This window comes from Apis florea, unplaced genomic scaffold, assembly GCF_048593485.1.
Source record: "Apis florea isolate Af1SG1 unplaced genomic scaffold, ASM4859348v1 contig_3517_pilon, whole genome shotgun sequence".
Lineage (NCBI taxonomy): Eukaryota > Metazoa > Arthropoda > Insecta > Hymenoptera > Apidae > Apis > Apis florea.
Genome location: NW_028256778.1, coordinates 55,001 through 80,373, shown reverse-complemented (window position 1 = coordinate 80,373; position 25,373 = coordinate 55,001). Strand labels below are relative to the sequence as shown.

The following is a 25,373-nucleotide window of genomic DNA, read 5'->3' as shown; positions in this document are numbered from 1 at the left end:
ATCTCTTGTTTAAATTTTTCCGATGTATAATTACAATTCGGTCGGTTTCATCTTTTGTATAAATTTAAATTTTTTAAACCATAGAGAACCGCTGGTAAAAATTGTAACAACAAATTTGTTTTAATTAAACGAGTTTTAAATACACAACTTTAAGCATGTAATTTAAACTCCTCTCTTCGTCATTATTTCTTCTACAATTTTGATCTTAAATTACCAAGTCAGACGGATGGAAAGAATTTAAGAATTGAAGAATTTTTTGGAAACTGCGCATCATTTATATCTATCATCGATATCTCCGGCTTTCACACTCGAAAGCCCTCCCCTCGCCACGATTATTTTGTCAAATTCCCGGCCTCGCCATTACGACCACGATCAACACACTTCAAGCGTGAAACTTGTGGAATTTACAACGGTGTCGAAGTTAGTTTAATGAATTTCTCTCTCGAAATGGGACGATGTTTCCATGTGGTTGGATCTCGTGAGAACATTTTGGAATTTTCCAAAGGGTTAACAATCCACTTAACGCGGTGAAGCGACATCGGCGCTCTTTTTCTCCTTTTAAAAAATCCTGGTTGTTCGAGGTTCACGTCCGCCATATTGCCGACATCGATGATTAACGGACCGCAACGATAAACCACTCCCCGAGTTTCGAACGTTACGAGATGATAAATAGTTGAAATTCCATTCGGTTATGCTGTTTGCAATTCATAGGAGAGACTAGATTTGCGCTTTAACTCCTGCGCTTCCATGGAATGGAGAACCGCTTGATTACGAGTGCGATGAATAAATAAAATTCTATTCAAAAAAGGCTCGTTTATTATCGGCAGGATATCGTCGCAATCGTGAATTCTTCGAGCGTTTTGGAAACATTAAGGAACGAATCGAACTTGTTGTTTTAGAATCGAATCATCAGAAATGCAAATTTCATTTTTTTCTGTAACAAAAGGAGTCTCGTTTGGAAGCCACGTTAAGTATTTTTCGAATATTGGATGTTTCATAAATTTGTATTGCGTGAGACACTTGCGTAAAAAGATTTGATTCTACTTCTTGAAAAAAAAAAATATATATATATAAATCCACGTCGTCTGTGTTAATCCACGCGAGACGATTTTCGGATATTTACCGTATATACAGGTGAATTCAAGGGGATTCTCGCAAGGATTACGGTTGAGCATAATTAATCACGAATTAATTCAGAGACGCGCGTCACGGGAGTGTGACAGCGTGTCTCGAAACCAGCCGAGCCATCATCTTCCCATGCTCGATGAATTATTCCTCCATTTGACGGAAGTGGTGGCTCCGTTAAATTATTCCAACCTGTTATTCCACCTGGCTGGAAAATTAACGAGAGCTCTTCCTGCTGCACTCTTGTCATAATACTTGAAATTATATTTAAAGAAAGGAAAATTCGAAAGGAAAAAGGAAATACTGGTTGGAAATACCTCCTCAATAACGTAGCTGATTGATTCGTCGATAAGTAAATTTGTGTGGCAAGGGAAACACCCTAAAATCGAACGCAACCTTGAAATTTCTATAAGCCGAGGTTGTTCCATTTTTCACGAGTGTTTTCTCAGGGATTGAGAGGACGAGTTTCAACCTCGTAGAAGCGAAAAATAGCGTTATCAACCGCCCACTTTGTGCACACGCGTCGTTTTTCACGCCTCGATGGATACTTTTATCGAAACAGGACAAATTGAAATCGTACGTATTCTTGATCTTTCTCTTCCCCTCCCCTCCTCCATCTTGACAATTCAATGATAAATCGGTGTGAAAACTCGAACTTGTGGCCACGTTTTCTTGAATTTTTCGTGATGTCACGAGTGGAAATTAATAGAATAGGAAATAATAGAATTTCGTTTAAGAAGAGATTTGCATCGATCGATTGCATTGAATCCAAATTTCGAAGTTGGATGTGCAAGTTGGATTTTTATTTATTACTGGCTCGTGTATCGAAAGCAATAAAAAAAAAAAAAATTAATTTTCTCAGATCAACGAGAATTAATTCTTTATCGAAGCGATATTTAATGTAGATAATGGATACGTCGCATAAATTCGAAAAAAATGACAGACACGTATCTAAATTTCCACCGTTTCCTTCTCAAAGTGAATGCCAATTACGAAACAGCAGTTTGTTCATACGAATCATTTTTGCTTTTCAATTTCTCGATCGAAAATATTTCGGAAATATTTCACACTCTCCGTCGTGATCAATCATTCTGCACGCCAGAATATAACCACGTCGCGAAAGATTATCGTATCGTTTCGTTTTAAGCGTGTAATTTCGAAGTCGTACGAATGAATAGAGATGAAATATCAATCACGTGTAATAAGAATGTAATGGAAATTCGTATAAATTATTCGATAATATCCGGTTAAATAAATGCCAAGATTTAAAATATCTCACTTTCGATTATAAATTCGAATTCTTCTCCTTCCTTTCGTTTTCGTTTCGTTACGACGAACTTATTTCCATATCGAAATGATTCGAACGATAATTAATAAATCGGTAGAATCGGCACGAGCCGATTCGAATAATCAAAAAGGGAAATAACACGAAGTCGTGTGATTCGCGAGTCGAAATTTCTATCCTCTTTTTTTTTTTTTTTTTTTTTTAATAATTTTATCGTGGAAACGATCGATTTCGAATTTCAATGCCGTTCTTCCCAAGGGAGCGAGCTAATGCATCGACTCGTTTTACTTACGAGCACCGCTTACACCACGAGAGTCGCCAGACTCTCCACTGTAAACAAACCACTCGATCGCGATCTGATTCGAGTCGAATCACCGATTCTCGATCACTTCCTCCCCCGCGAATCGTATCGTCTCACGAACTTTTTCTTCCATCCATCTAAATTCATCGTATCTGACATTAACCCTCTTCAATAATCAACTCTATATAACTTGGTGTCCTTTTTCTTTTTCTTTCGAAAATCGGTTTCGAAAAATTTATCCTCTCATCCTTTCCACTTTGAAACGTCGAAAAAACGTTCGACGATACTCCTTCAGAATGTGTATATATATATATATTTTTCGAATCGTCGATTTTTAAATTTTCTATTATAAATATTTCGACACGAAATATTATACATATATATATATATATAACGAAGCGCGGTTTATTCGAGTGGTACAGCTCGGCGCTGTGCCCGACATCCGTCGTGAAACACGGCTCGCCGACTACTGAGCCACCCGACGCAGGCGTTGAGGCGTCAACTACTCTCTGCCCTTCCCCTCCAATGTTTGCCTCGAAAACTACCTGTTTGCGCGAATTTCACGCGAATTTTCACTGTTTTCCCGAAATCCCTTATTATTGATTCCGCCGCGCGGAATTATTCTTATCGGTGGGGGGAGAGGGAGGGAGGGAGGGGGGGGGGGGGGAGTATCGCTTTTACACCTCTTCGATTCGATTGTTGAACGCATTGGGGATAAGTAAATATTGAACGAATTTTTCGATGCTCTTTTCATTACCTTAATCGAATTTTAAACGTAAACTCTCTTTTTTATGTATATCTTTGCACATTGATTTTTTTTTTTTCTTTGCTGGTAGTTTAATTATATTTTATATATATATATATATGTGTGTGTGTGTGTGTGTGTGTGTGTGTATGGAGATGTGGAACTTATTATTAGCGAATAATTTCCAACAAGTTTGTATGAAAACCTTAAAATTTTTCTGCATTCCCAGTAAACTATCTTCTGGTGGCAAGTTTAGTATCCGGCAACCGCGACATGCTCGAGACACTAGTCACCACAGTTTGAATAGTTCAAACTACGCTCGTGTGGTTTCATTGTTAAGGGATTAAAATAATTTTATAATTGTTTCCTTCGTTCTTCGTTCGTGGTCGAATGAAATAAATTCGCGTTGAAGAAGTTCCCGAAGAAATTCGAATGTTAAGAGGAAGTGGTGTATCTCGAATAGATTTCTGATGATATTCTTAATCACATAACGGATGTGATCGATCGATCAATATCGAAGATCTTTCAATTCCTTTCTAGTTCTTGAGTTTCTTCTGGATTCCTTGTTGCTCTTTAAGCTGATATAAATGTAATCAACGAAAGGAAATAGATTAAGATAAACGATAATTAATAGTTGATTAAATGTTAGTTCGATCAAGATATAGTAGCTGCAATATACGTCTGGAGAAATATTTTAAGGAATAGAAAGAGATTGATTAGAGGGGATGAAAATGCGATTAAATTTTAATTCTCCCTCACACGCATCCCTCGGGCTAATCATCAATAATTAGCATTGAATTCTGATAGTATGCAAATTAGCATAATTAATCCGGCTGCTATTCCTTAATTTGATCGCAGATGAAAGATCCTTGACATCATCCTCCACGCGTTTCGAAGCTTCAATATTCTTCTTCGCCGTCACTTTTATTTATTTAACATTTGCAACAAACGTCTCTAAGAATGTTGAGACAATTTCTAGAATTTAATTATCGTATCGTTCCACTAGCTGTGTTCGCAGTGATCCAGTTTCGAAGGAAACGGTATTTTGGATGAAAAATTCCACGCGAAACAAACCAAACTTTCGACCAAGACGTTCGATAATTCAACGTGCAAATTCTTTCTATTCTTTTGCATGTATCTCTGCCTCCACGTCCCTTACTTTTCATCGCACGGTTGAAACGTGTCTCTCCAAAGTGTAACTCCTCAACTCCCGTGTATTTCAACGCGTATTCTCGTGTCCTTTGGAGAGGACGCTCCTTGGATTTCAATTCGAGTTCGAGGTTTCTCTGAAAATGCCAATCATTTCGATCAGAATGATATGTATATAAACGCGCAACATCCAAGATCTTCTTTATTTCTCGATTAAACGAACGATTCCTTCTCTTCTTCTTCTTCTTCTTCTTCTTCTGCTTCCAAGTTCGTTTCGACATTTTATCATTTCGACGGAGGAAAATTCAGAGATCGATATCGGGGATCGATTATTCCCATCCCTTCCGTGTTTTCACGTTCCTCGCGCGATATATATTTTTATTAGAATTAGAATTTTCCAGTTAAGTGAATTTCTCTGTAAAGTGTTTTCGACGAACACTTTGATGATGTGCTCGCCAGTTCTTGAGCCCGTTTCTCCAGGTCTCAGGGACTTCCGACGCCTCCTCCCCTTGCGACCGCAACGGACAATTATCGATTCTCCAGGATGCTATTTAGAACGTGCTTTTCCATCTTGATGACACATCTGATACGCCTCGAGAAAATTACCAGTGGCTCGAATTATCACGTGTGATTTTGATCGATGGCCTTGGAAGATAAATAAAATTGATGAGCGAAAAAAATTAATTTTGTCGTTTAATATCGCGGTTAAATTTAATTTCTGAATATCTTCTCTGATAATTCTGATACACTGAAATCGAGGCCAAATCGAGGTTCTCGAAATGAAAGGGGCGATAACGAGATGCGAGAACATCGATCGAGCTATGATACTCTCAGGGCTACGTTTGTTCCTCGATCATTTTCGATTTCACGGTGAAGTAAATTTTCGAGAGAGAGAGAGAGAGGGAGGGGAGGGGGGAGGGGAGAGCTCGATCAACTTGTATTGCGATATGCATAATTCATTAAGGAGGAAGGGGGGAGGGAGGGTAAATGAGATCAAAGGTCGTTGTATAATCAACGTTGAATGTTAATCCAGGAATGCAAAATGTGCGTGTTTCGAGAATTAAACGCGATCAGATGTGGAACGTGGACAAATTACGAATGGCCGACCAGTTTCTCTGAACTGTGACAGAGTTTGGGGGACGCTCGAAATTTCGATACTTGTCCAGAGTCAAAAAGTTTCGAATATCGAATTTTTTGTTTTTTTTTTTTTGCTATTTCTGGGATTCGAAAAATCTCTCGGGAAAATAAAAGGCAAAGAAAAAGTAGTTTGCGCGAATAACATTACGAATTTTTTTTTTTTTTTTTTTTTGAAAATTTTAGATTCATTTCAATCAGTATGATTTTATTGTTATTACCCAATGGAATTTCTGTATAAGGGAAAATAATATTGTATTTTAATTGTTCAATATATTGAGAAATATGCACACTTGCGAATTCTCAAAAAAGAATTCTTCTAGAATTTGTTGAAATTTCTTTTAAGATTTTCCTCGATAATATTGGAATCGGATCGGTCGCGAATCAATTCGAGACATGTGTCGAGGCTTGCACTGTTCCTACTGATAAGCGCGCAAGATTTGATTGACGCTCGCCTCGAGACCGTCCAAACTCCTCCCCAATTGACAAGATCTTGGGATGGAAGTAGGTGTCGGACCATGCTCGTTTCGATCAATGTTCATCAATGTCGAATTCACAATCTTGGAAGAAACATCTTGGAGAAATTCAACAGAATGATTGGTTAAATTTGAGAAGAAACATTCAAAGTTAATTCATCGTTCCGTTTCGTTTGTGCAAAAATATCCACTGTACGATTGTTCTTCGATTGTAACCGTATAATTTTACCTCACATACATTTTTTGCATCAATTGTAGATCAAAATTTTTAAAAATACGCATTAATTATATGAACTATCCCAACCGATGGCGGAACCGATTTCCTCCGCTCGAGTTTCGAGACGGAATTTTCTTGGAAACTCGTCTCGGATTCATCCGTTCGTGATTATTGGATATTTCATTATCGAGTGCTCGTGCCTCTCTAGTAGGATCGTAAACCTCGACGTATCGACTCTTGTTTGAATGGCTCGTGGTTTCCTCGATTGTCAAACTTTCCCTTACACGTGTTGGCCACGAGGATCGATTTAACTCTGGAACTCGTTCCGGAACGAGCGACGTCCCAGACCGAGGACAATACGAACGAGCTAGTGGATCGATGAATGGCAGTGTTACTTAGTGTGATTTTATATAATTAGAAAAACGAAAAACATTTCAATGATGGTTGAGAGGAATCGTTATTATATAATTACGTTAAAAAAACGTTAAAAATTTTTCCATATTTATTCAAGCATTATCCTTTGTTATATCATTTCAAAATTGTTTCAAAATTGAAGAAAGAATGGCGATTGCTATCTTGATACTTTATATATTTTAATTTATCATTAAAAATATCCTCAATTCAAATCGATTTCCCTCCAAACGAATTAAATGTAAAGAATACGTTATTATCCCCTTTATCATTGGTGTATATAGAGTAAAGGCGGGTCACGTGACACAATGCGAAGCCTGGTCACGTGACACAATGCGAAGCCTGGTCACGTGACGCGATTTTACTCGATTGTACCAGTGGGGATAATACGACGACATATACGCGTATCATATCATGTGGAAATTCAACTTTCAACGGTAGAAGGAAGTTATTGTCGGCGAATTTTTATAGTAATTTGGATAGCAATTTAGCTCTCTCGCCCACGCATCTCACAAGAGTGATCAATCTAACCTCGAGATCGACCTGGAAACAATCGTCTACCAAGTTTCGAAACAAGTAAAGTAACCTGATTTAACCGAACCTAACCTAACCTAAATTAATCTATCGTAAAACGTGAATCGAATCGGCGCCGAAAAGTCGGCATTTGAAATTTCCTCGGTATTTTTGTACAAATTTTCGTGGAATATGAGGTCGGAAAATATATATATATCAGGGACGAGATTATGATATATCCGGAGTAAACGGAGATTATGGATGGAAAATGTTGTTTAAACAGCGTGGATTAAAGTTTCAATGCAAAGTTATTATCTCTCTCCGAAGAATTTCAGCTTGTTATCAAATTTATCAACACCCGAGGGACCCGTGGTATTATGGTATAAAGTTGAATCGGGAATGGATGAGGATATTGTGTTCCCTTGGATGATTAAAACAGCTTGCGGTGGCGAGGTTCGTTTAATTTTTAAACCATCTCTTATCGTATTTCGCTATTGCATATGTAATATACCTTTTATGAAAGATGGACCAAGTTTTTTTTTTTTCAGCCGCATTTTAAACACGCGAAAGTTTTTGATAAACTTTTATCGATAAAGATTTTTCTTTTATATTTAATGCTTTTACGTTGTAAAAATTATTTTAAACGTTACTCGAATTTTTTTTGTTTCCATCAAGAATCCTCGTGGAAATATTTTAATTGCGTATAATAATAATAATAGACTCGTCTTGATTGCAACGAATATAATCCTCTTTAGAATCCACGATAAATATTCAAATATTTTGTTAAATTATCTTCGAACGAGGGGAAATCTTCTTTGCATTTTGATATCTGTTCCTCGCGTAATAAATCATAACAAGGAATCCATGAAGGAATATAAAAGTTAATTTAACTCGAAAATAATGTAAAGGATATATATTCGAAAGGAAAGTAATTCTGCCGGGTCATTTTTTTTTCATTCCCCTCGGCCGATCTTTCGGCAAAAGAGGGATTCGTTCGTAAAATATTGCCGGTCGAAATTTCGCCGGGATCATTACACGGGAACCTTTCTCAATCAACGCTATGGAACAAGGTCCATGGATCGTTTGGAGAGAACTTATCGCGTTTCTCTTCCGCTTTCCTGATCCTTCCTATCCCCATATACATTTTTTTTCCCTTGAATATTTATGGGCTGTACGAAGTTTGGAAAGATTGATCGATCGTTGTCAGCAACAGTGCTGTCATGATTTCAATATCCGAGATTGATATATTAAAGATTAAAGCGGAAGGAAGGCTTCTTTAAATTTTTCTCTTTGCGATTTTATTATCGCGAAACAGATCTTGATCACGTTAGATAGAAGCGAATATCTTACTTTATCTCTCAGCCCATTCAATTCATCATTTTTATACTTTTTTAATTTATAGATTTACGATATCTGTGTTTATAAAAGAATCATATTCACGTTTCGATAAACTTTTAACACAATTTAAATAACATTTCGCGTCTCTTTGATAAATCCTATCTTCTGTTCCTGTTCTGTGAATCCTTGACATTATAGAAAAATCGACTGGAGCTATAAAGTGATGATACACGTTACGTTATTTACGTATCCGCAAGGAGGATCTCTCCCCGGTGCAGATGTTAGAAACACGACGAAAGATTTCAAAGACGTTGTACAATTCTTGAATTCCGTGAAATTTATTTCCCTTCGTATTTATTTTACGTCGTTGTTGTTGCGTAGAACAAACGAAATAATACGTCCTCCATCGCGTCGAAAGTTTTATTGGAGACGAGAAAACACGCTGTCGCAAGTTCGTAATCGAGTAACCCGAGAGATTTGATTTTGCGTAAGATTTTCTTACTTAGTTTGAAGAAGGGGCGGGTAACAATTTTGATATGAAATTTAACAAGAGATTTTAGTTATTCGAGATGGGATAATGCGATTGAAAAATTATTATGTCGCGTAAAACGTTTCGAGGAAAATTTATATTATATTTTTGCACGAGTATCAAATATCCTAGAGGAATAATCCTCTATGATTCTCGAATAATTACGATGATATTAAATTTCCAGCTTTTTTTGAAAAGTTTTCACATCAATGAGACGATTTTAAAAACAGGCAAAAATTTTCAAGAAGCTTGTTATTAAATTTTTCATAATTAACGTGACGCTTTATTTAAGTTGCAAGCGCAACAAACGCGTTTCGACAGCCAGTTTTATCGGCTTACGCTTAAGTCACATATTTGAATTAAGGGCAAATTTTGGACGGAATGGTGGATCAGATGGAACAAGATTAAAAACTTTGGATAAGCTGTTTTCGAGAAAATAAGCTTTAAAGACGTGGCGAGACAAACCGTATTAAACTCCAAGCGTTGAAACAAAATCTTCAATCTCTAGATAATTATCCGTTGCGTGTTAAATTGGAATATTTTCCAAAAGTTTTTAATAGAAACTTACGTAGAGCAAAGTATGAAACGAAGAATATAGAAAATAGTATAGCACGTTGAAAAATAGAAAAATGGAAAATTAATTATTGGAAGAAACTTTTTCATCGCCTCAATGTTTTCCAATTTTCTGTTTCGTGTAAATACAAGTTGGATCCCCATATCCATAAAAGCCGATCCTCGAAAGTCGTCGAATATATATACACATACCTTGAACTATTTTCTATCGTCGCAAGGTTTCTTTCACAATTTCGAGCAAACGAAATAATTCCAAGACGCATAAAAATGAATAAATTGGATCCGTTCCGGAATTTTCAGTGATTCAATTAGCAATCAAAAATTTCGAACGAATCTTTTTAATTTTACCATTCCCGATGGCTTCCTAGATTCGTATCGTTGAAACAGAATCCCTCCTCGAATGAATTTTGAATAATCATTAACGTGGATAAATATCTTCGTTGCTTCCACTCTTTTTAAATTATTTTTGCTCGTGCAAATCAATCAATTTTTAATTCGTAATATAACACTTCACAATTGGCACTTTTATCGAATTAATCGTTTCGTACCAAGCTCTAAGTTTCTTTTTAAAATTTTGAAAATCGAAATTCAACTTTATGTATCTTGATTCATTCGTTCGATTAAGAAATTAATAATCGATACGCGTGATCTTTTAATTGGGAATAAAATTTTAAGATTAAATCGGGTTTACACTCTCAAGGTCAATTCTCTAACCCTCGATACGGGATAATGAACTTGAGGGCAACGATTATGCCGCCCTAATTAACTTTTCTCCACCTTTTTCTCTCGATAATTGGTCCACGGGCTTTCCAGCTGCTCGAATCGCATCGCGTTCCCTTGTTCCTCGATCAAACGTTTACGCGCAGCGATCTCGAATATATTTCTTCCATTTCCTTGCTTCATTATTTCCAAATATTTTCCAACTTGGGGGAGGACGATTAAAGAAAGCGATAAATTTTGATTAATGCCTCGAAAAGAATATGAGAAATTTTCATTATTATCCATTAAATTTTACTTCTATAACACTTTGGAAATTTCTTGGATATTTTAAGCAGAGCTACATCTTTTTTTTTTTTTTTTTTTTTTTTATTAATTTTGATTGATGTAATGCCTCGAAAAGGATACGAGATACAGCGAAATTTTTATTATTATTATTGAATTTTACTTGAACATTTTGTGAATGTACTTACGATTTTACACGAATTTCCATGAGCTTATATAGATGGAGAGAGAATAGTGAACTTTTATTCTATCTTATTAGCACGAATTTATATTTTCTATAACTTCTATAATCTTTGGAAATTTTAAGCAGAGCTACGTCTTTTTATTCTTGATTAATTTTGATTAATGCAATGCGTCGAAAAGAATATGAGAATACAGATGATGGAGAGAGAAACTTTTATTCTATATTCTATATCAATTTATATTTTGCAAAACGCTTTGAAAACTTCTATTTTAAGCTACGCCTTTTTTTTTTTTTTTTTTCGTATTTTCGTCTGACAAAAGGGATCGGAACAAATTTTGACGAAAGCCAATTTCGTCGAAGGCCTCTTTCACCTAGAAACCGGAAGCTGCTCGGCCCTCCATCTTTACCGTGTTTTTCACTTAGCGATTTACCCAGCCGTGCTTTTACTACCTACTGAGAGACGCCTTTTCCTCATCGATTTCTCCTCATTTTCCAACTCGCTCCGCTCTCCCACTCGCTTTTTCCTCCCCCGATATATTGCGGCTGGTATCGTACAACGTGCGAGATCCTGTCGATTTTTCCTATAAATGTAACCTATAAATGCAAACAACACCGGCAACATCCAACATCCATCTCTTGTTACGTAATCGATATTTAAATATTTTTATTCGATCATTGGAAACACGATAGATACAGAATTAAAAGAGAACAAATTCGCCAAGATTCTCTCGAAGAGAGGGAGGATGTTGCTCGTCGTTCTTCTTTCGATGAACTTGGCCAATTAATATATTCTCGTTTATCGTTATTAATTGAAAAGGATCATCTTTGAAAAATTCTCGTTTTAATATCAGTTTCGTAGAAATAATACGAAATTACACGAAATTATCTTCTTTCATCCATTGTTTTCATTTCTTCGGTAACGTCCTCATCCGTATCGAGACTTTCGAAGGAATTAATGGGGTGGCCCTCCTCGATGGGTCAAGGATAAACGCTCTCCCTCGTTTGTCATTTTATTCTTTCTCTTCTCGAATGAAAATGACCGAGGAAGAAACTGCCGTTTTTTCTTAAATTTTAAAATTATATTTAAAATTTTTATTACGTTTCTCTCGATTCGTATCGACGATTTTTCACACGCTGTTCCATGTCGTTTCTCGATCACGAAGGGAAGAAATGAAATCGGGTTTAATATGCATTTTGTCATCCAATTCGAATCGATCAATGGTCCAATTTCAATTTTTGGTGGATGTTTGGGATACTTGGTTTCTTTTTTTTTTTTTTTTTTCATTGTCGATTATCAAAGTATCTTATTGTGCTGTATTATGCAAAGTTTATATAAAATTTGAGAAAGTTTGTTTTTCCACGAAAGTATAATCTTTAATGTATCTTTTTTTTTTCTTATGTGGTTGACAAGAGACGAAATATTTTTGGCAAGTAAGTCGAAGTTAAAGAAAAGATGGAATGGAATGAATGTATTAACTTTTTATTATTTAGATAGCCACCTACGGTGAATCTGGTTTTAAATTTACTTGAAAAATTCTTTTTCACTCTGCAGAATGGAGGAGTTATAGTTAGGGGAATATTTTTACATAGAAATATAGTGCATTGGAGGGGGAAAAATTTACATTGCTAAATAATACATGCGACGTAATAAATCCTTTCTTCTCATCCTTTTATAGTATTCTCTAACAATACAGATCATAATTCTTTAAATATCTGGAATAGAAGAAGAAAGAAAAGGAAAATCTTTCGAATGAATTATTATTATTATTATTAAATTCATTGATTAACCTCACATAATATAAATTTATTGTAACTATAATCGTCGAGTACATATATCAATCTTCTACGTCGATTCTTCCTTAAATAATAAAATTTCCTTAATTTTTATAATACCTGCTATTCCAAATAATAAACTAAATTATTTAAAGGAAAAGAAAACGCAAATTTTCTTTTTTCCATACGCAAAGGAAGACGTAATAAAGCACTCGGCCGTATTCCACGAGGAAGAAGAATTCCGTTTGAAAGGGGCAAGGGTCATCTTCCAATATAGCCGTGGAAAGATCTCGTTCTTATCTCCCTTTCTTCAAGGAAATCAAAAGATTTTCCTTTTTTTAATCCCTGCCTCTTTTCTTCGTCCGACGACAATGGATCTTCTCATCGATACGAATCAAATTGCGGTGATCTCTGGCGGATTTTTTTGCCGCAACCACCATCGAGAGACAAATAAGTGCTCCTCGATTTTTCCAAAACTCGATACGCGTGAATCTCGATTCTCGAAATTCATTCCATTCGAAATTCGTTGAAATTAAACGATTTGCGCGTTCGAAATTTCGTGCGAGGTCGAGTTCAATTCGTATTCGGCCGAATGATTATTCGGCAAATGGATGGAGAAGTAATTTATTTCGTTCTATATTTTAGTGTATATAATTTATTTATTTATTTATTTATTTTTAATTTGTCGAGGAAATTAGGAATTACGAACGAAAGAAACGAATCAAATTTTTCCATAATATAATTGCACAATGCTCACCACTCTTCCAATTTTCACGTTTATTGAATTCTAACTGATTTCAACTGATGAAGTATAATTCATGTATACACATGCTTTTTCCTTTAATATATGTCTATCATCAAATCCTTGAGAAAAGTAATTATTATTTTCAATGATTGATATTTGTAGAATTCGATAAAAATCATTTTCCTCGTCATTTTTCTTCTCATTTCAAAATTAAAAATTTTTTTTTTTTTTTCAACGCGCCTCTTAATCTCTGTGTGTTTTCTTTCTTGATCTTTTTTCTCTAGGTGGATCGCCAAATATATACTTTTATGCGTGACAAAGGCCGTGACAGGCCTCGATTACGCCAGAATCCGACCACCTTTGCGCCAGGCCTTCCAATTCGTGGCAAATCTGAACGTTTTGCAGCCCGATTGCAAAGCTTTACACCGATTTGCTTTGGATCAACATTTTCGACGCTTGCGAACCGATGTGTTCGAACTGGTGTGTTTGATTGGTTTTAAACCATCTTTATTTCCCCATCGATATTTCATACCTCCGTTTGTTTAAATAATTTACAGGTAGATTAGGTTTTTGGAGTTGAGTTGTGTGACGAGTTGAGACGAGAGATAAGATGGAAGAAGAAGGTTTGGAAGGTAAAAATAGGTTACAGTAGTTTCTATTTATTAAACACTGGTCGTTGATTGAAAGTTAAAGCTAGAAATATGAAAAGGAATTTTTTAAATCAATAGACTTTATGAGAAATTATGAAATACTATTTTAACTTTTGTTTGAATTTATTTTGGATTCTTGAAACACATTGGTGGTTTCTTTCAGTTCTGATGGTGTATATTTAAAAGAAGTAGGATGATTGATTAAGGATGTTGTCAGTGAAAAGTAGCTTGTGCTTTTTTAAAAAAAAAAAAAAAAAGAAATAATGATTTTTAATATAAATTTTATTTATATTATGTTGTTTCATAACCAAGCTGAAATTGGGTACCAATATTGCTTTTAGCATTTATAGAAATGAAATTTATTAATTTAGAGAATTGGAATTCTGGAATTGGCTTTAACATATGGTGATCATTTAAAACTTGATTTATTGCAACCTGAATTTATGAAATTTTTTTTATTTTCCACATAAATTTCGGAGATAAAATCAATCAATTAAGCTATATCGCTTATAAATATGATAAAATCCTCAAATGCTAATTTCTTACTTCTATTCTATCAAAATTAAAAACATAATTTTCAAAGGTTTTGAACTTTATTTCACGATTAAATAAATATCATCCATTCTTTTTATTTATTCTAAAACTACTTTTAAACATTGTTTTCAATATTACATATATATGATAAAAATTACACCATTTTTTCTATTTGAATGATTGAATCTTTTTAAGTTTCTTATGATTCATTTAAGAGAAATTTAAAGAACAAAAAGAATCGAGAAAAGTAATTTTTCAGAGTAAATTCTTTCTTCAACGGTAATCTATTAATTTCTCTATAATGAATCAACTTCAGAAGCATACCTTATCGTGGTTCCTTTATGGATCGTTAAATATTTTATTATATGAATTCAACTGCTGTAATCCTTTCTTAAGTCTATCAGAATGCCCAACCAATCAATAATAATGTTTGTGCTACGAGTACAAATATTGCTTTATTAGCTTTTCTGATATTATTTGAAATCAATGATTGTAAATTCAACTTGAATGTAGAAAATGTAATTATATGCTGTGATTTCACGTTTATTTTAAATTATTTCAACATATTAATTATAATTCAAAGCGAACGTGATGCGATATGCGATACAAAAATACAAAGAAAACGATTATTTATTTATAATCAGAATTATCAAGTTCAATCAAATTGATTGGCTTCAAACTATTTGTTTGTTTTGTCACTGTTAAAAATGCAAAAGTGCATACGTTTTTGACAAAATTAGTACTAATATCTATTCAAATAGAAACAATTAATGATAAATGTATCAATATTTCTATAACATTTTTAATCACTTGCGTTTAATAAACATGAATTGTATTATTATGCACATATGCACAACTTATAAATATGCATTTCTCAAAATAATTTGTACGTCATACATGTTATTTTGATTCTCAGAATATCATTTATATTAATCGAGTCCTTTATATACATATATTTATACATTTCTCTCATTTCAGATGATATCTTTGATGAGACTGGAGAACAAGTGAAACCGATTTCCGGTTTGCAGTTGAAATGCCTTGGAGGTGGAAGAATAGAACACGATCCCGATAAAAAAACCATCAAAGTCTTTGGATATTCTCAGGTAATATTTTAGGGATTAACGAATCTCAATGAAACATTCCTGATTTGATTGATTGATTGATTGATTAACTCTTTTGAAATTATAGAAATATATTACAGAATATGTCTTCTAATAATTCATCCAGATTGTTTGTTTTATGAAAAAAATGTTTCACATAAGTTGCAAAAGGAGAATATAATTTTATATTATTAATTTTTTTGCAAGTGGATATTTAAGAAGAAAATATGTAAGGATATTAAATTTGTTTTTTTAAATGAAATATAAATACTAAAAAGAACTATTAAGTCTCTTGAGGTAAAAAGTTATTGACTTGAATTAATTTTATAATATTTTTATAGTCAACTTTGTAAACAAGATTTGATAAGATATATCTGAAACTTTCACAAGAATTGTAGATTGTTTATTGAAGCATAAAACCCATTCAAAATGAAATTGAATTTAATTGAACGTGCCATTTTGAAAATCAAACCTCGACCTATTACGTTCAATTTGCTTTTGAAAGGAAACGTTTCAAAAAATTAACAAATTATCAAAGAACCATTTTCTCTCCATATATATTTATATTCATCGGGACATCATGCTATTAACTTAATGCACGCTATGATTTCACTTTTAACACGATTTATATTGGCACGCATACGGTACTATCTGTCGTCTACTTTGTTCTCGTTTGTTTCATTTCAATTAATTACAATTTCGAAAAGCAACGTCGTTAATCTAATGGATCGAATTTTATCACACACGAAGACGTTGATAATTAATTTTTAATTATACGTCGAAATTTTCTATTTAGTTTCATTCTTATGAACGATTGTTATTTTATTTTATCAATGCTTCGATAAAATTTTGATAAATCTCTCAAGGAACTCAAATTTCCCCCATTTCAAGTCGATCTCAAAATGTGATCGAAATAAAATGAGAATAAAAATCGTGAGATAAAATCGGATTGAAATCGTGTTTGTGGGGCAAACTTGGCCTATCAATGATCGTCTATAAAACGAGGGGTTCTCGATTTTAGGCGATTGTAATTATTCTACTTTCGAGGCTGGAAGTAGGGACGCGATAAGATCAACGAAATTCGCATAAAACCTTATCGATACCGGTTAGAGATTACCACGATATTCCATGGATCGAACGAAGGGTTTATTAGTAGGGATTGTAGACTTTGGAAAAATGCTCTTTCTGAATCTAAATAAGTCTCGAGGGAAAGTAATTTTATGTTAATAAATCAAACTTTCGACATTGTTTATTCTTTGATTTCAGAAAATTTTTTGAAAGAGAAATTTTTAATTTTATGCTAAGTAAAAAGATATCAAAAGGTGTCTGGATATTAACATAATATATTGGTATATTTTTCTTTTCTTTCTTTGGAATCCACGAACGAGAATCAACAATTTGCATTAATAATATTTGGTTTATTTTCAGGGCTTTGGGAAAGCAGATCACGAGGTATCCGTTAATATACTGAAAAAATATTATCCTGATTATTCGATCACATGGTCAGACGATGGATACTAATTGACAAGAAGAAAAACGTTTCTTTATTCGTATTCAGCTCAAGATGGGATATATTTGAATGCATTAAATATGTGGTTTAATAAAGAGTTTCTTACATTGTTAAATTGTGTATTTTTAAATATGAAAATTAGAAATCTGATCTAATACGATTTCATTTTGATTATATGTGACATAGTATATGATTTATTCGTTTGAATAAATCATATATTATGGATAATATTAATTGTGTAAATATTTAACGAGTTCTAACTAATTTAGTTTATGTATTTAATTTTGTGTATTTAATTAAATCGATTTAAGCATGGAAACTGTGTTTTGTTTTCAAATTTAAATGATTTATAATAAATACATTATAATATACAAAATGTAAAAGTACAAAAGTATTAATGTATCTATGTAATATATAAAAAAATATACATAAAACATACATATAAAAAATTCAATGTATTTTTCCATGTTTTTGTATCTTTAATCATTTTAGTTTCATTCTCAAATAAATTTACTTAATTCAGCCCAAATTGAAATTAAATTTCAATATATAAAATTACAAATAAAAATAAAAAGAGAAGAAATAAAATAAATATTATGTTACAGATTATTTTTTATACAATATGATGTGTTTTGTTTAATTTTATACATAATTATATTTGTATGACAAAGAGAGCAAACAAATTAAAAAAGGATAGAGATAGGGTAAAAATTTGAGAATCAGCGCCATCTCTTGAGTGCCGTAAATGAAACTAAATAGATAAGGAGAGAAAATAACAAGACAAGGATAGAGATTTTAAAATAAGAATTGATCTTTGGCGCCATCTCTTGAGTATTTTTAAAAAGATACCTATGTTCAAAAGATGATAATGATTTTTGGATAATTTTTATATTAAATTAATTATAATAATCTATTCTTATTTCATATTTTTAATCGGAATATTTTTGTGAGACTTTGATTTATAAAAATCATACAAATATACAATTGAAATATAATATATCATGTTTCAATTTTCGCGCGACTGAAGTGAATAGAGAGCCATATCTCTCTAGCCAATCAGAAAGTCGCTAAGATTTAGTAGCGAAACGAATCAGCGCGCATCATAGTGCGCATGAGTCTACAGTTGAAAAGCGTGGTGACAGGTCGTGTTTCACCGGCAGAGGTACGTAATTACGTTCAATTTTTATTAATACATTATTATATTGCGATTATTACGTTTAATTATACATTATTAAGCTATATCTAATCAATATGTGTTCGTTTAATCATTATTATACCAGAATTAAATATTTTTATACAGATTATCGTTTGATTGAAGCTTCGATGGCGGGTGGCTTTGAAAGTTTTTGCACACATCATGAAAATGAAGAAATAATCCAACGATTTTCACGCAAATATGGTAAGATTTTATTTATTTTATTAGTTATTATATAGATATCATAAATTTCTTTAGTATTTTTATTCACAAAGATGGAAATAGGTAGTTCGTTATAATCTATTCACACATACACATTTCATACACATGTATCTCTCCCATATATTTATTTCCTAAATGCGTCTATTCGTCGTACGTTCAACTCGTGTGTTATTTCTGTATTTGTTTTGATTTTACGGTTAGTGCCTCAAGGCTGAAAACATTTCTTATTCAGCCTTTCCAGGAAATTGATGGTCGCGTTAATGCCACGCTCGACACGTTTTAACTTGTGTATATCGAATTGTATATATCCCCTCTCCGTTTGTAATTCGATACATCGGTGTCATTTTATTGTCGAAATTCGTGACGATTAGACGTTTTGTGTGTGGTACGTGATATAATTATTTTATAATACTTATTTAGTAGTTATTCTTATTTTTTATACTATTATTTTATTATTACGTATTTGTTTGATTATTTATTGTGTATTATTATAATTATTTAAGAAAAATTTTTTCATGTATTTAATCATTAGTTACTGATCAAATATAATCAATTATTTCGTATTATGAGCTTTAAAAATAGGATTTAAGCTATTAGGTTATTATTTTATTTTACGATATTATACATTTATTTTAAAGATTTGATTTTTTTGTGCAGATAAATAGCTGATTGCAGTAATTACTTTAGGCGGGAAAAAGGATTTCAATATGGACGCCATGATGACAGTTTACGAAAGAAAGGTAGATTCTCTCAAAGAAAGGCAAAGATTCTTATGTAAGTACTTAATTCCTTTTTATTATTTATATAATTTTCATTTATAATTTTCTATATTATTTGTAATATTTGTAATTTTCTATATTATTTATTATTTATCTTAATTTTCGAATATTTTTAACACGATGTGAATATTATTAATTTTAATAATGAAAATTTATAATATAGTTTTTTTTAAAAATAACAAATATTCGATAGGAAAATGAAATAAAATATAAAAATATATTTCGTGGTGATAGGTAATATTTTCGGTTCAGTTTAAAAGTAAAATTATGAAATGTAGTACAAATTTTTACTTTTTAATTTTATATGCGTATTTAGACCATAGTTTGTTAGATGGCGTAAGTTGTTTTTTAAGGTTAAGAACAAGTGACACAAAATTCCATTAGATGTCAGGACTATTCTATTTCTCGTCTCATATTCTTTTCCCATTTATGGTAATAGTAGAAACAATGATTATCGCTTTTTTATATAAAACAAATATCGGTAATTCAAATGCGTTGAATTATATTATTCGTTGAATAATTGCAATTAGATGTGTAGATAATATGTAGATAATAATTATTAATTATTAGATCTTATAAAAAGTTATTAAAAACGTCTTTATATTTGACTTTTTCTTTTATATATATATATATAAATAATGAATTCATTTGAATTTTTAACTAAGTAAATTCATTAATCTTTATATTTTGAGTATCGAGAAATAATTAAAAAGCGTATTGGTATTATAACATCATTTTTATTAGATTTAAATTGAAATTGGTTATAAATTATGGTGATGAATACTAGGACTAGGACAAATGGTTCTCGCTGCTCTGCTCTGTATACTCAATTTTTATATTGCGTATAGTTGGTGAAGGATAAACATGATCATCTGTAATTCATTCCTGTTTTTTTTCTCCCTTTCAAAATACACACATGCATATCACGCGTGTTATCTTACTGCTTTCCTCATTCATATCTTTTTTTTATTTTGTCAAATGCATATGCGCTTCATTTTTATTTTCCCTTTTTTCTTTTCTGTGTATTTCGTAACACAATTGTAATAATGCCTGCTTGATAAATGCATCAAATTCCAGCATATCCATATGTATAAGAAATGCAGTACGAGAGAAATTTTTCTCATTTAACAACGTCTTTCACTTATGATTCGAAAAATTATTAAATATTAGAAATGTTTACGCGTAGATTTATGTAGATTTTATCCAAAAATTAGAATTGTTTAATAACGGTGTTCTGTAGAAATAAGAAAATCGAAAAGTTACGTTCGAATTATCGCGGCAAATTGATATTGCTGCTAGCACATATGCGCACGTGCACTGCGCAAGTACCTGTCACGTGATCAATCGTTCAGTTGTGGAAAACGAAATGCAGAAAATCTTCGTTCACTGCATTTCTTATACTTTTGAATCGCTCGAGCTTGACGTATCATTTAAATCGGTAATGCTACGGACAAGAAACAAATAAATTTTGTGGACAGTGCTCCCCAGTGGTACTTCCAATCCCATAATATATTTACGAATCGAAAAAGGATTTGTCCCTTCTTTAATTGTAAGTTGCCAGCAACTCTTTAATACCAGCGCTAGAGCTCTGCCCACGGTACAACGGTCCGATACTTGATAGTTCTAAAAAGTAGCCCGTTTCGAGCAACTTCAAAGACTCGACCGGTTTCTTGTAAACGCTCGAAACGCTTTGGTCAGTCAGTTAAAGAGAGAAATGAATTGATTCCTTTTAACCCTGACTGAAAACACAAAATTGTTTCGGTTGCGAGATACGGTCAATAAAGCAATACGCGGCGTTATCGTTGATAATTCGTCTGTCTCGCGATGCGGCTCGAGAAATAATACAATGATCTCACTTCAATTTAATTACTCTTTATTACATGTTATTCGCTTCAATGAATAAAATGGGTGATTGGGTGGTAGTAACTTTATTTAAATAAGTGAATAATTTAAAAAAAAAATAGAAGAAGAAGAAAAGAAATTATTGCTAGAAATTCGCAAGTGTGATATTTTAATTCGGAATAAAAGTAAATGCATCGCGAAGCAGAAGAATAACAATAAAATACATAAATCCGTGAAACGCGCGTGAACAACGCTTCGTAAAAAAAAAAAAAAAAAAAAAAAAAAAAATCAACGAAGAGTCTCTCTCTCTCTACACCGAATCGCCATTGTTTACTGACTCTGCGTCGCCGACATGGCAGTGATTACAGCGATAGATCGAAAGTCGATTGTTGCGACTTCGATACGAGCTCAAGCTTAGCGCGTCTCTCGCGGGCGTTGTTTCACGCCACGGGAAACATTCCAACTAGTAATTGAGACTAATGAACCGTTCTCCTCGACACTCGACGCCGGCTGATTAAACGCGAATTCGATTCTCGAACGAAGAGAATCGTGCCGCTTTAACAGCCACGTTCGCCGCCACCAAAGATCGTTTCCGATTATTCGTTCCAATTCCAGCGCCGATAATAAACACGGTAGAGATAGGGTTCAATTGGTCGAATCGAAACGAACGATACATCGAAGCGCTCGTGGCGTACGCTCGAATTGGAACGGCGGTTTCACTTACACACGTGTGCTATCTATTTTACTCGAAGCGAATTTACCGAAGAAACGTTTGCGCCACCCGGTGTTCACGTGCCGTTTTTCATTTTACACGATTCCCCTTTTAGCTTAAGCTTAAACTCCAAATTTCCCTCCCGAATCCCGTGGAATCGTGGAATTCACAAATTCAGTGACATGACGGTACGCGTTTCCTCGCATAGCTGGACAGTGTGCACAAAAAAATGAAACGAACACGACGTGAACAAAGAGCACAAGAACGAAGACTTGAAAATACGTCGTATTTCGATCGAAATATAATTCGCATAATCGCGGCTTGCGTGTGTACATACGAAGAAATCGTTGCGTCGTTGCAAAAGTCGCCATTGCGCGTTTATTTTTATCGAGTGAAGTTGGCTGCTCTCGATCGAGATCGATTCATCGCCGGTTCGATGATTTGTCATTCGTTTAGCATCGATATAGTCGAGCACGCATTTCGAATCACGATTCATTTCGCGTCACGATCTTTCTTGTTGTTGCAAAGTTAAAACGCTTGTACGGATATTATTTCAATCGTTTATTCATTCTTCGCCTCAAACGAATCAATCGATCGAGCGCGTTGCAAATGGCGCCAACAAACGAATTGGAATTACGTTTCCATCGCAATAGCAGCCTTTGCAATTTTACAATTTTTCTTTTCTCAGAAGATAATAATACCGCATCCCCGTATCTGATATACGTGTGTATCGTGTATTTATACATATACATATATATGTATGTATGTTTGTGAGTATGTATGTGTGTGTATATATGTGTGTATCACATTGCTATTCAACAATTTGCACAGCACAGCCAGCGACGCCATCTATTTATATACATTCTTGTCCATATTTTGATCCGGCACCACATTGTCGATATTTAATTTTTTTTTTTTTTTTTTTTTTTTTTTTTTTTCTTTCTTTTCATTTTTCTAACACCATTTTTTAACACCAGTTCGAGGAAGAACTACGTTACGATAAATCTCTCTCTCTCTCTCTCTCTCTCTCTCTCTCTCTCTCTCTCTCTCTCTCTCTCTCTCTCTCGATCAACAACTTTCACGACAATCTTCTCGCTTATTCTTTTTTTTGTCTTCACCCTTTCTTTAACGATTATTATAATAAATTACAAAGCGAACATCTCGAGTATGCAACAGCGCGTTTTTTAGTCACTAATAAATGTTATGATGGTCCGTGCACAATCTGAGCTTGTGTATAATTATTATACAATGCAACAATAACAAACGAATAGCTCTTTAAAAATCCGAGAACTTTAACAAATTTTCTATAAAATTTCCCTCTCGAAACAATTTCTTTCTCTCTTTCTCTCTATATCTCTCTCTATCTCCGTATTTTTTTTTCTTCTTTTTATTTTGTTATTAAAACTGACCATTGCGCGAGGATGGCCATCACTGGATTCGCGAAGGGAATCCTTAACAATGTAATCGTTCGAATTGTACGACGAATAAATAAAAAATTACATCGCCCAATTATTATTATTATATCTACAACAATTTATTTAAATTATTTCAATTAATAATTATTTGTACAAGATCAAATTGTGCTCGGTAGAATGGTAACATTTGCTTTGAGCAAAAGGCCGTTCGCGTTCTTGAATTTGAACCAGATATTTTGCTCCAATCGCTTCTCTATTTATTTATTATTTAAATTCAAGAAAGCGTACGAACAAAGTTTCAAAGTTTTTCGAAGCTGCACAGTCTCGTCGTAAAAATCAACTGTGCTTGAAGAGTTGAATCGGTAACATTCAAGGTCCAAGTCCGCTAATACAAGCTTCCTTTCTAAACACGTGCGAGCGTTTCGCACATTCGCAGCCTTCGATTGTCAAATCGAACACACGATTTCAATTTCAATTATTGGTCAGATTCGATTTTTCTCCGTTAATTTATGATATTTATTACAAAAAATAAATTCGAACGGAATAAAAATTAAATAATAATAGCGAATAATAATACGGGGGGGAACAATTGAAAAAAAAAAGTATCTCTTATAATTTTTTTTACATTTCTTTTTACATCGATTAAAGAATTCTTAAATTAATACAAGATCGATCGAGACGAAACGGATTGAACTAAAAATAAAACGAACGTGTTTCTATTTATACCTATATTTTATATATATATATATCGTTAAAAAAAAAAAATTAAAATCCATCGATGAATTAGTCGAAAAGAATTAAAACTAGATTTATTTACAAATTAAATAAATCGAGAAACCTTTGTATCTACATAACAACAAGCTTCAAAGAAAAGATTCGTTAAATCGATCAATATTAATCAATCATCACAAATGAAGTTGTGTAAGATTGCCCGCGATAGTGTTTTCTGCGATGCGCAACGTCAAAAAAAAAAAAAAATCTTGCAAAAAATAGTTACTCGATTTACTTAAGGGGAGGAGAAAGACAGAGAATTGAAGGAAGAAATTGTACCCTAATCGAAACCGATTTATTCGATTCAACTCGATTCGATATATCGCATACGCTCGCACGCGCATCAACTCTCGCCGAGCACACACCCACACGCCTCAAAATAACGGGGGGAGGGAAGGGGGCGGGGGAATATGAAGGGCGATAACATCGATAACAGGATATTCTTCTCACGCCCTCGGAACGGGCATCAGAGATCATCGATAATCGGTCGGATCGACGTCTCCATTATTATTCTTAAACTCTCGCAAAACTTTACCTTCAAGGATTATAATTTTCTTCATAATCAATACCTCGAAATTTCGAATTCTTTTTTTTTTTTTTTTTTTCAATCGATTTAATTTAGAGAAGACAGTCGTAAAATCGAGGATTGAATTTTTTTCGTTTTTATCAAAGATGGCGCCACGCGCGACACGCGTAAGGAGTCTTCGTCGTAAGGGAAGAAGAGATATTTAATTTGAATCGAGAGGAGACGTTGATTTTATTTCTTCTTCCCGAAAGATGAGAATCAATCGTGCAAAGGTTTCTTCCACGGAAACTTTTTTTAAAGTGCTTCTAGAAAAATGAAAAACAGGTGGAAGAAATCGTTATACGCGTTCAACGTGCCCGTCACACGGACGCCATCTTGAACAAGGGGGGCGAAACGAATGTCAGTTCTCGAACATTTGCGATCGTTCGATTCGCAAGAAAGGAATTTTGTTCGACGCGAGGAAGCATCGTTTTTACATTTATTCTCGAATCTTTCTTTCTTCAATTGAGATCAATCTTCGGCAACGAGAAGAAATCGGATCTGCGACGAAGAAACGGATACGAAGGAAGAAAGAAGGCGATTTCCTTTTTCTACGATATTAGGACAAGAGAAAT

The 25,373-nt window shown here is 33.5% G+C and overlaps 2 protein-coding genes and 1 long non-coding RNA gene across 7 annotated transcripts in view; 2 read left to right on the top strand and 1 right to left on the bottom strand.

Annotated features, from left to right (window-relative positions):
• Positions 1 to 3,159, bottom strand: part of LOC100866987 (phosrestin-2) — a 39,112-nt gene extending 35,953 nt beyond the window's left edge. For all 4 annotated transcript variants that reach the window (XM_086913947.1, XM_012493879.3, XM_086913948.1 and 1 more), the window contains exon 1: positions 2,703 to 3,159. The gene's annotated coding sequence lies outside the window, so the exon portion shown is untranslated. The remainder of the gene's footprint in view (positions 1 to 2,702) is intronic.
• Positions 1 to 17,616, top strand: part of LOC105736956 (sex-regulated protein janus-A) — a 54,920-nt gene extending 37,304 nt beyond the window's left edge. For both annotated transcript variants that reach the window (XM_086913950.1, XM_012493880.3), the window contains exons 4-5: positions 15,663 to 15,790; positions 17,216 to 17,616. In XM_086913950.1, the coding sequence (XP_086770076.1) occupies positions 15,663 to 15,790; positions 17,216 to 17,308 (221 nt within the window). In that variant the 3' untranslated portion in view covers positions 17,309 to 17,616. The remainder of the gene's footprint in view (positions 1 to 15,662; positions 15,791 to 17,215) is intronic.
• A 790-nt stretch (positions 17,617 to 18,406) lies between these two features.
• The window catches only part of LOC105736958 (uncharacterized), a 57,182-nt gene continuing 50,215 nt past the window's right edge, over positions 18,407 to 25,373 (top strand). Inside the window, exons 1-3 of the long non-coding RNA XR_001112955.3 lie at positions 18,407 to 18,459; positions 18,598 to 18,696; positions 19,372 to 19,488. This is a non-coding gene — a long non-coding RNA (uncharacterized LOC105736958). The remainder of the gene's footprint in view (positions 18,460 to 18,597; positions 18,697 to 19,371; positions 19,489 to 25,373) is intronic.